Source organism: Pocillopora damicornis, chromosome 1 (genome assembly GCF_964200805.1).
Source record: "Pocillopora damicornis chromosome 1, jaPocDami1.2, whole genome shotgun sequence".
NCBI classification, from domain to species: Eukaryota; Metazoa; Cnidaria; class Anthozoa; order Scleractinia; family Pocilloporidae; genus Pocillopora; species Pocillopora damicornis.
Window position 1 is genome coordinate 10,676,888 of NC_142670.1, and position 12,327 is coordinate 10,689,214.

A 12,327-nucleotide genomic window follows, 5' to 3' on the forward strand; every position below is an offset into this window, starting at 1 on the left:
TTCAGGCATTAAATGTAGTGATGAATTTGGTGAACATGCACACCAAAACTAAACTGAACCACTTGTGACTGATCACACAAGAGAGAGGCAATGACTTCAATCAATTCTGCTAAGTAGTGAGGAGTCAATAACCAATTCATTGTTTGTAAAAGAGAAAGAAAAAGCGCATATATCCAAAAGGTAACAACTGTAAGTTAAAGAATAAAATGCACAAAAATCACTAGTGTAAATTATATGGAAACAACAATCAGAAGTTCATCAACGCTAAAAACAAATTCAAGTTCTTTTCCTGTAACTTAATTCACAAATCGTATTAGTTTACAAATTTTGTTTGATAAAAAATAAAACAACCGTGAAATTACTTGGGATACATTTTATCCTTTCTTTATTCCAGTCAAATAGAAAGCAAAACTCAAAACAATAATTCCTAACTGCATAGAATGATTTGTAATAACATTTACTCTCTTGATTCCACATCAAATCATATTTCCTTATTGATGAACTTAAATTTCATGAATGAATAAATGTCAGCCAAATTGTTAAAATAAAGCTTTTCAATATAGAACAAAAACTTCCATTACAAATGTCATGTATTTCTCAAGTGATGCCAACTTTGTTAAACCACACAAAAACTGTGACAGTATTTACAGTTTAATTATCGCCAGCTACTTGTAATAATCAGTAACAAGCAGAATAACCACTTGCAAATCAATTATTAGAACCAATTTAGTAAATGCAAATGTCACAACAATGATGTGAACAGAAATTTCTTTACTCACCATGGAGATCTGAATATGCTCGGTCAATTATTCCTCTATCTTCTAGCTCCGAAACACTTCTAATTCCTTCAAATGTAAAAGGATTCCCATTTACAAACAACGATTTGAGTTTCTTCAGCTGTTTTATGGCTGGATTTAACACAGTCAACTGGTTGTAACTCAGATCCAGTCTCTCCAGTGCTACCATCTCACCAATAGCATCAGAGATGGTGGTTAGTTTGTTATGTGAGATGTTCAGCCGTTTGAGTTTCTTCAGCTCTGTTATAGCTGGACTTAACACAGTCAACTGGTTGGAACTCAGATCCAGTGTCTCCAGTGCCACCATCTCACCAATAGCATCAGAGATGGTGGTTAGTTTGTTATGTGAGATGTACAGCTCTTCGAGTTTCTTCAGCTGTGTTATAGCTGGACTCAACACAGTCAACTGGTTGTAACTCAGATGCAGTCCCTCCAGTGCCACCATCTCACCAATAGCATCAGGGATGGTGGTTAGTTTGTTATCGAAGATGTCCAGCCATTTGAGTTTCTTCAGCTGTTTTATAGCTGGATTTAACACAGTCAACTGGTTGGAACTCAGACCCAGTACCTCTAGTGCCACCATCTCACCAATAGCATCAGAGATGGTGGTTAGTTTGTTAAGTGAGATGAACAGCACTCTGAGTTTCTTCAGCTGTGTCAAACTTGCGGGGAATATGGACAGCTGGTTTCCTCTTACATAAAGGACCGTAATATTATTTAGTTTTTCAACATTTTCAGGTATTGTTTTAAGTTTATTCTCTGACAGGTCAAGTTCGTCCAACTCAGTTAATTCCAGCACCGCTTCAGGCAGTTCCAGCAAATCCCACGCTGACAGATTTAATGTTTTTCTTCCGGAACGATCTGTTACAATCTTACTTCTCAAGTTTTCTTTAGAAATATGGGAATCCATGTCTTAGTAATGTAACTGTCAGAACGAAAAAAACAAGCTGTCATTAAAGGTGAGTAACTTAAACTTTCTTGTGGCATTTATAATAACAATCAAGCCAAGGTAATGATTTATTCCTCGTAGTACATTATCTTTGGAAGCAATCCACCCTTCAGTGTTCTTTTAAACATTTTGAGTAAAGGACCGGATGCTTATGCGTAAAGGGTCTTGAGTTATTTATTTTCATCAGAAACATTTCAACTTAAATCTAATTGTATAATTTTTGTGTTCATAAACAATTGCTTGAGTTATAGATGTTAACGAAAAGGCAATTATGAACAAGAAAGATATTTGAATTTAAATACACTGAGTTTTCAAAGCTGTTTTTCCAAAAACATACGAATTACTACTTCCATTTCAAAATTAATATCCAACAGGAAAAAAATAATTAGGGCAAATCTATGGCTGGTTTTGTTTTCATGTGATAACCTAAGACAGTTGTAAATAAACCAAAGCATGAATGATTTCTATGTTGATATCAGACCAAGTTGCTAATTTTCAGACCTGTTGTTTGATTTTATCCTCTGTAAGCTATTTTTACTTGCAATTAACAGAGTGAATTCATCAGAATATGATCCTAGTCATTTAATAAAGACTGATTGGATAAGTCCTTCTCACTGACATATTCACTGTTTTGATACAAAAATAATCAGAATGAGAGCTCTTTGTTTTGTTTGCTTTTTTTTTTAACAGAGTTTGTCTAGCAGCATGATGGTTTTAAGATTACAATTTTCAATTGAAGACATGTTTTGCATGAAATATCATCCAAATCACCCATAGTTGCTGTACTCATTATGTTATGTATTGAATGTTGTTGATGAAATAAAAAAATAACAAAGAGTAGAGAAAACTGGTTTTATTCTCTTATTCATGTTTATCAATAAAAGCTTAACTAAGAAGGGAATGTGAAAAGAAAAAGTTTATATCAATTAACTGAGGATAGTGATTAAGAACTCACTTGGTACTAAGCAGAAAAATGAGGAATTGAAAAAAGTGTCCATAATTAGAACTGGCCACTTACGAGAGTGTCCATTAGCAGAGAGTTGACTTTAAAATAAATTAAGATCATTCATTAATCAACAAATCTATCAGGGACTGTCTCCAAAACTTTAAAAATTGTGCCTGGCTTCTTGAATATTTAATTTTCAGCAAAATGAATTCAAGTTAAAATTTTACAACTGCAATCATTAACCAACATCAAAACTCATGTATAACATATTTATTTAACCCTTCACCTTGCATGAGTGACCAATACAGGAATTCTCCTTACAAAATATTAACACAACATCAAGCAGATATTGTAAGTGATATGAACAAAGGAAAATATCAGTTAGAGGATTATTAGAAGATCCAATACCAAATTCTCCAAACTTACATCATAAGAATGGTATGGCAAACAGTAAGGAGAATTACTAAAGAGTTCTTAGGAGTGAGAGGGTCAAGGGAATGAGAGTGTTTACCTAAGAACAAAATAATTCATGTCCCCAAATGTGCACTGAATGCATTTGTTGCTTTTTCAAACAAACAAGTAATGGTTAAAAAAAAACTCAGGGTTGACTTGCAATAAAAAAATCAACCATTTTGAAAACCATAGATCTTTAATATAGGCTACCCTGTCTCAGTGCAATAAAAAAATCCTTATTTCCTTTTCAGGGCTCAATAATTTGCAAATATCAGAATTAAAAAATGTTGAGGAGGAAAAACTTTCATCTGAAAATATAACTTTCATCTGTTAATCAAAACTATAACCAAATTCTTCAACATGATTGGTTATCTCCAGCCCAATTTGAGCACCTATAGTACAGTGTATGTGTCATGCTTGTAATTGGACCGTGTTATAGGACCATTAAAGGGACAATTATCATGTCATGCCTGTGGAAGGGGACAGAATGTGTGATGTGTGCACACTGTTGTCCTGCATTTTGCCGAGTTAATTGTTGTTGTTGTTTTTTATGAAAATGTATAATGGTGTCTATAGTTTCTTTCTCAGATTTTATTATATTGTGATTAATTGATAACAGTCATCTGATTTGTTAATCAAGAGTATTATTACAAACAGAATTGGACAACAGGAAGTCCTGTGAACAACCATGGCAGAAACATGGATGACCATGGTCTATCCATGGTCTTGACACCGGAGTAATTAGCAATTATTGAATGAGGTTGAGCATGATATAAAAAAAAAAGAATTAAATAATCGTTTTATTATAAATTTTAGGCATTCAGCTATTTTGAGCATCTCTCTTGGTTTACAAACTTTTGAGAACACTAAACTGTAAGGTCTTGGAAACTAGGCGGACATTGATCTTGTGAAGATAAATGCACTATAAACCTCAGATGTTACACTTAATCATGTTAACTAGTCACACACTATTACATATTGATTGAATGCTCTTGACCAATCAGCTTTTTTATTGTAAATCTTATTTAAAATAATCAAAATTATTGAAGATGTACAGGAAATTTTTTGTTCTTTTTGCAACCAAGAGACAACTGGCCATTTAATACTGGAATTGAATTTTTTTGGCTTGAAATGCACATTACAAGTATTATGTGGTGCTTATACATATTAATGAGAGAGTTTGTTAATGAATCACAAAGAACTGAGTTCAAAGGTCTCCAGGAATTTGAATTCTATCTTTTCATTGTCAGAGGTTTGGACTTATACCCCTTTGTAAAACTCAGTCACATAAAAATATTTGGCCTTCTCACACATCACGAATAATATCAATATTTTTTTACGTTCCCACATTTGAGACCAAATTCCCTTACTAAATTTTCAATTTTCCTAGTCTTGAACAGTCTTAAGTGACAAATGATGACAGAATGTCTTACATTATTTGTTCAAGGAACATGAGAGGTCTGTTTTATGACTTTTATTAATCCATGTAAACTTCATGTCCTGTCACAACCCTGGTCAAAACTTAACCACTGCTGTTCGAGAAGAATACATTTTTAAAACCATCAAAAAGCTGGGAATTCATTGTGCAATACAAAATAGTTCACGAATCACGTTTAATTCAGTTCTTCATTCACGGGTCACGTTTAACTAAATAAATTACTTCACGTGGACCTAAAAAGATCTTATTATCTTTAATCACGATTCAAGGAAAGGAAAAAAATTAATTCACGATTCACGAGGAAAAAAAGAGTATACGGGACCCTCTTGTCAATCACTGAAGCAGACAGCGAGCAAGTTTAATTTATTTTATCAAATACCTGACATACCTGCATTTAGATCAAAGCAATCAAGCATCTATTTGGTTACTTTACAGATTCAAGAGATTTTGAGTTCATCTCTAACTTCTGTCTGATGAAATCAACTACACTCTATGGAATTAAGCGACTATTTTGTCATCAGTTCAAACACTTCCATTGCTTAACGCGAAAAACTGAAAACTGAACAACTACCGGACAGAAGGATTAATGATCAGAGCTGATTGTCTTCAAGACGATCAGAAACAGGTTGTCCCTTCATTCTTTCCATTCCTGAGAGAATCTTCGATCAAAACTTCCCGTTAAGGCCATCTTAACTGACAATCACTGTTTTCCTTTTCCCTGTTGCTGAGAGTGTGTAACTTTAACTCGTTTCATGCAGAAGGCCGTTTGAAGGCGCCTTTGTTTTACTTTATCAAAATCGTTATGTCTTCGTGCTTTGCATTTGACGAGTGTCGCTAAAGTTGAAATTATAATAGATCAGAAACCCACACACTCAAAATACAAAGGGAACCAGCGAATACTGGAGATATCAGAAAGTTTGTGTGAACTGACAGAAATGACGGCAGAAGCACTTCAGGGGAAATGACTTCAGTTCGATCGAGCGGAGAGTGTGGGTTCTTGGCAGAATTATCTTTTTTCGCGTCGCAGAAGTCTGGCGAGGCTACACTTTACAAGTGAGTTAAATTCGTATCTATATGGAACATAATTCTTACCTCTCAGCAGTGTGAACAAATCCTGCAGTGAACAAACGAAAATCCAAATACAAATCGCTGACAGTCTAACGTCTCTGCTCAAATGAACACTCCTTCATTCACACAATTTATTTAACCCCCTCCAGAAAATATTTCAGGCTTCTCAAACGTCACGCGACCAACGGCTTGTTTACATTCAGTTGCCGTGCCGAAAATAGCACGGTAAATAAATTATGACTGATTATGCAATTGAAGCCATGTGGTTACTCAGTATTTGTCACGCAAGGTACGGCTTCGTTGAATAGTGCTCTCGCTGTAGACGCTGTCCTTCCGTTGACATACTTTGTTTGGTGCTGGATTCTTATGTAATCTTTAGGCTACCAATTAAAAAAAAAAGTCAAAACAGCCAACAAGCTTACATCCCCAAGTGTAACGTTGCGTAAATTTCGGGTCTCCTAATTCTTACACCGTTTAACTCTTAGTCCTAGTTTATACGTCGCGCTACAGTCGAATTTAATTCAGACGAATTTAATTCCATTAAATTCGTTGTTCCGTCGACATAAATCGTGGCGTGGTTTTATGCGTCGAAATCAATACGGTCGAATTTAATTCCTTCCCAACTGCAGTGCCTCTGGTCAGAGGTGTCATTTTGAAACAAACATGGCGCGGGCTAAAGCTCTGAAAACAATTTTCCTCGAGAAAATTTCCAGGGAAAGACAACGGCGACGTCAACTACGGCGTAATATGGTTACATTGGTGTTAATGAGGAAAAGGTTTCTCGTACGACTTTGTTTGCTGACGTGTCTCCTGTTACAGTTAAGTGAAGATGAAATTAGCGCTCGAAGACCTCGCAGTTGTCGTCGCAGTCATAAAAACACAGGTTGGTGGGAATTGGTCTGGGCGTCCTATGATGAAGGAAGATTTAAGAAAACCTTTCGTGTATCAAGGAATACGTTTAACTTAATTTTGAAGAGTATTCGACCTGATATTGAGAAAGATTTTGTCACAGAGCGGCCCGTTTCTGCCGAATGTAGGCTGGCTATATGTCTTTACAGATTAGGTAGAGGTGACTACCTATACACCATTGCGGAACTGTTTGGCCTTGGTGTGACGACCGTTCACAAAATCATAGAGGAAGTATGTGAAGCGATCATAAGAAACCTGTGGAAACCTTCGGTGCAAGCGCATTTTCCAATCACCAAACAGAATATTATGGAGAAAATGGTGGATATGACAGCGTTTTGGCAATTCCCCCGCTGCTGGGGTGCTGTAGATGGGTGCCACATCCCCATTCAGTGCCCTCCTGGCGGTCTGAAAGCCTGTAAAGAGTATCATAACTTTAAGAACTTTTATTCAATTGTATTGATGGCCATTGTAGATGCACAGGATCGTTTCATCTGGGCAAGTGTTGGTTTTCCAGGAAATTCGCACGATTCCATCATTTTCCAGTCCACTGACTTGTGGCACAACATTACTGAAAACAACATCATACCATCAATTTCTCAAGTCATTGAAGGTACAGAGGTTTACCCGATGATTTTGGGCGATTCTGCTTTCCCATTCAGAGTGTGGTTAATGAAACCATATGGTAATGCTAACCTTACACCTGAAGAGGGCTATTTTAACTATCGTCTAAGCCGCGCAAGAATGGTAACTGAGCGAGCCTATGGACAACTGAAGAGCAGGTGGAGAGTTTTGTATCGAAAGCTAGAATGTAGACCAGATTCGGTGAAACTGGCCGCGTTCGCGTGTATTGTACTTCACAACATCTGCATTACCACAAAGGACAGCCTTCCTGCCCAACTGGATTTGTCAATTGATCCTTTCACACAAAAGAAAAGGTGCAGTGAAGAAATACGAGATCTGTTGCAGATGCGCAACTGCCCTAAGAGAAAGGATTCATCTCGCAAAGCTGGAGCAATACGGGAGGCTCTGACCAGGAAAATGTGGCAGGAAAAAGAAGCAAACGAACTGGAAATGTAGACGTGATTAAAACAATTTTTTTGTCATCCATGTTATTTTCAAAGTTCTCCATAGATTGTAACAAATAAATCACTTCACATTTCAGGTAAACTTCATAAAAGCAACAGTGTTTTGTTCCATAAAATAATCAACGCCCCTGTGAAGTTTTTTGTTAGACCTCAAACTCCCGCTAACTCCGGCAACCGTCTTAAACTTTAGCGCGTACTTCAAGAACCTGTTACTTGCCTTCACGCCGGAACGCGAGTTCTACGCTCTTAATCCACGGGGGTAGAAATGAATATTTTGTGGAACTGTCTCAATTTCAACTTAGGCATTACATGTACAAGCCCTGAAAATCGGCATTATATGAAAAACTCGCTTACTTCACTATTACATTTCTTTTCAGTACACATGACAGAAAAAGAAACAAATTTGACCAAAGGTACTGAATGTTATGACATTCCTAATACGTTTGTTGCATTACTTCTCATCAATGCTTTAAGCGACCCATTTTAAATGCAAGTTAGAAAGGCACAGGTCTCGAGTTCATGTTCAAGCAAGCAATGATATTCATTGGATCAAGGAATACTATTAATATATGACATTACGTTGCATCATTGTACATTTTTCAGACATTACATACAGTACCATGAGATAAACACTGTTATGATGAGAATTGCAATACTGTAATTCAGTTGTTATTTCCTTTGTTAAAGAAATGTATTGATTCTTTCACCATATTATTTTCCTTTGTTTTCCAACTTATGTAATATAATTTCAAACAAATTAACAAAGGGATATAAAAAAATGAACGGAAAGATTCAAAGTGAAACACAACGTTTGAATGATTTGTAAACCATAATGTACATTTCAGTAATACACATTATGATATCCTGTTCCTTTCATGTTTTTGAGGGAACAACTTTGAAAGGGTATTTACACTGTCACCAGATGAGATGTATTTAGGATCATTTATAGGAAGGGTAGCCCTGAGGAGACAGCAGTACTTGTTTTCCATTGCACAAGTATTTGTTTTGACTACTCATAACCACAAAGTAAACATTAAACAGAGAATTATTGAGGATCATATCTTGACAACCAAAACTACCTATGGTGGTATCTCAGTGCAAAGAAACTACATGGGAACTCAGGTAATATTATTAATACCTCTGCTGCCAAAAATTAAATAGTTTGGCCTGCACCTGTACATAATTTGCATCCACTTCAGGAACATTGCCAGGTATACCTTGTAAGATGGCTATCAGCTCATTCAATCAATTATGACAGTTAACGGTACAAAACTTACTGGTCAGACATGATCACCACCTTGTTGATATTTGCTTTAAAATGTGTTCTCAAAGTGCCTTTAACACCCCCCCCCCCTCCCCACCAACTGTTTCCCCCAATTTTTCCCTCAAATAAATATTTGTATTTTTCTCTCAAATATATATTTGAATTTTTCTGAGCAAAATTCCACTGTTTTGTCTTAATTTGCTTAAGACCTGGATTTTTATGGATAACAACAACGACCAACTTGGACCACAAGAAGCATGGCTTCATTCCTGTTTGACATCACAGACTGCTTTCAAAGCATTTTTGCACTGCAAAGCAGTTTGTGATGTCATGAACAAGGAATAGATCCATGCCCCTCACAGCTTGGTTGTGTTTGAGATAAAAACAGACTTAATTTGCAAATTCTATTAAAAAAACAATATTTAAACAAAAGGCTACACTTCTTGAACCATCATATCAGTGCAATATTGAGATTTCTGCTGGTGGAAAAAGATTATTTGAGTTATAGGCACTTCAAGACCATAGTGTAGAAGGCTCTTTTTAAAGCAGTTCCAAAATAACTTTAAAATATTAGAGTGCATGCCAAGACCCTTTCAAAATTGGTACAACTGCGAAACACCAGATTGTCCTTGTGAAGTCATAGTTGACTGAACGTGATGTAGGAGAGACCGCTGATCATTTTTTGGAGCAGATGACATCAATGGTGTGTACCCAAAGGATGGGGTACTTGGGTGACTGCTGCTAGCTCTGGGATTGGACACAGATTGTTGTGCAAAATTATGGCTTTGATGATGAAAATCATCAGAATAAGAACTGCTATAAGGATGGAAATTACCATGGGGTTGCATGTTTGGATTGCTGTTGGGTGTTAGTAGGCCACACATCAACTGGAAGTACCTCAATTCCTGTTCTCTAGACTGCTTCATATCTTCCCTTAAAATTTGCAAAAGTTCTTTGGTGGGATCATTCTCAACAGTACTTTGAAGTAGTTCAACAGCTTTTGCCATCTGCTCAGTTTTAGCTCTTTTAGAGGCAGGTTTCTTTGCCAAGAAACGTTTACCCTTCGATGGGACCTCTCCACTGCTATCCATAAGGCTGGATGAAGTGCTTGCACAGTCTTCATCATCACCATCAACTTCTTGATCATTCTTGCTGGTATCTTGCTTGTCTGCATTTCCAATATGTACAGAGGGTTCACATGCATTTTCTCGTTGACATGAATCTCTAGTTTTAACAAGTACTTAAAGAAGGTCAAACCATTTACCATATCCCCGTTCTTCAAGAAATCTTTCAATACCTGAAGCAGTTTTCATTGTCATGCAGATCTGCTTACACGTACTAATGCATGACTTAATTTTATTTCTCATTTGTTGCACTTGGAAAGGAAAATCACTCCCGGTGGTCTTATTGTATTCGACGTTCAGCCGTTTCCGCACCATCTCATAAGCTTCAGTGTTGCTTGCTTTCTTAGTATTGCAAAATATCAGTTTCTGGACCAGCTGGTCATCATTAACAATGATATTTACCATATCAGTAATGTGATCTTCTTTCCAAGTCGCTCTCCGCCCAATTCTTTTCTTCCTTTTCCCACATTCAGAACTCACCATTTCACCTTCCTCGATTAAATCTGACTCTTCTTCTTCTTCTTCGCGAATACATGTTGTAAGATCCCTCTGACCATGGTCTTTGTCATCCACTTCGCTCTGACAATCTTTGACAAGCTTTTCTGTACAAAGAGCACACTTGAGACAATACTCAACACGTTTATTTGGTTGCCAGCCGGTAGCTTCTTCATTAACTTCAGGAATCGAACATTCCGATCGAACACATACACTTTTACCACACGTTATACAAGAATACTTCGTTTGTCTCTCACAATTACTGCAAGAAAATGACAAACTTTTCCTCCAAAGCGCCATAGCTATGAACTACAACGTAAACTCGCGCCGAAATGCCCAAAAGGAATTTCTGCGCATGCGGAATACTTGAAAAGCTCGCCACGGGTCGCTGCGGGCTCGCCAAAATAAATTGAAATACATTAAGAAAATGTATGCATTTCATTCGACGCGAAGCTAGCGCGACGTTAAAATTGAAGACGCTTTATCGATATTTTATCCGTCTTACCAAGACGGATAAAACGTCTAGGACGAATTTAATTTCCCAGACGAATTTAATTCGTTTTAGACGTCGCGCTATCGTCGAATTTAATTGCTTGTGGGACCTTGAATTAAATTCGTCTGAATTAAATTCGACCGTAGCGCGACGTATAAACTAGGCCTTAGGCCTAGTTTATACGTCGCGCTACAGTCGAATTTAATTCAGACGAATTTAATTCCATTAAATTCGTCGTTCCGTCGACATAAATCGTGGCGTGGTTTTATGCGTCGAAATCAAAACGGTCGAATTTAATTCTCCTCCCAAATGCAGTGTCTCTGGTCAGAGGTGTCATTTTGAAACAAACATGGCGCGGGCCAAAGCTCTGAAAACAAGTTTGCTCGAGAAAATTTCCAGGGAAAGACAACGGCGACGTCAACTACGGCGTAATATGGTTACATCGGTGTTAATGAGGAAAAGGTTTCTCGTACGACTTTGTTTGCTGACGTGTCTCCTGTTACAGTCAAGTGAAGATGACATTAGCGCTCGAAGACCTAGCAGTTGTCGTCGCAGTCATAAAAACACAGGTTGGTGGGAATTGGTCTGGGCGTCCTATGATGAAGGAAGATTTAAGAAAACCTTTCGTTTATCAAGGAATACGTTAAACTTAATTTTGAAGAGTCTTCGACCTGATATTGAGAAAGATTTTGTCACAGAGCAGCCCGTTTCTGCCGAATGTAGGCTGGCTATATGTCTTTACAGATTAGGTAGAGGTGATTACCTATACACCACTGCGGAACTGTTTGGCCTTGGTGTGACGACCGTTCACAAAATCATAGAGGAAGTATGTGAAGCGATCATAAGAAACCTGTGGAAACCTTCGGTGCAAGCGCATTTTCCAATCACCAAACAGAATATTATGGAGAAAATGGTGGATATGACAGCGTTTTGGCAATTCCCCCGCTGCTGGGGTGCTGTAGATGGGTGCCACATCCCCATTCAGTGCCCTCCTGGCGGTCTGAAAGCCTGTAAAGAGTATCATAACTTTAAGAACTTTTATTCAATAGTATTAATGGCCATTGTAGATGCACAGGATCGTTTCATCTGGGCAAGTGTTGGTTTTCCAGGAAATTCACACGATTCCATCATTTTCCAGTCCACTGATTAGTGGCAAAACATTACTGAAAAGAACATCATACCATCAATTTCTCAAGTCATTGAAGGTACCGAGGTTTACCCGATGATTTTGGGAGATTCTGCTTTCCCATTCAGAGTGTGGTTGTCATTGGATCAAGGAATACTATTAATATATGACATTACGTTG

The 12,327-nt window shown here is 37.3% G+C and overlaps 2 protein-coding genes and 1 pseudogene across 4 annotated transcripts in view; 1 reads left to right on the forward strand and 2 right to left on the reverse strand.

Moving 5' to 3' along the window:
• Positions 1-12,327, forward strand: part of LOC149051912 (uncharacterized) — a 154,286-nt gene that overhangs the window by 112,342 nt on the left and 29,617 nt on the right. The window lies entirely within an intron of this gene.
• LOC149051921 (uncharacterized) overlaps positions 1-12,327 on the reverse strand; it is a 28,328-nt gene that overhangs the window by 9,306 nt on the left and 6,695 nt on the right. The window contains exons 2-4 of one of the 3 annotated variants that reach the window (XM_089196500.1): positions 5,676-6,031; positions 4,972-5,417; positions 780-1,722 (exon numbers count right to left, since the gene is read on the reverse strand). In XM_089196500.1, the coding sequence (XP_089052626.1) occupies positions 780-1,707 (928 nt within the window). In that variant the 5' untranslated portion in view covers positions 1,708-1,722; positions 4,972-5,417; positions 5,676-6,031. The remainder of the gene's footprint in view (positions 1-779; positions 1,723-4,971; positions 5,418-5,675; positions 6,032-12,327) is intronic. The other 2 variants (XM_089196451.1, XM_089196557.1) reach the window with 2 other exon arrangements.
• Positions 9,023-11,060, reverse strand: LOC149051922 (uncharacterized; annotated as a pseudogene).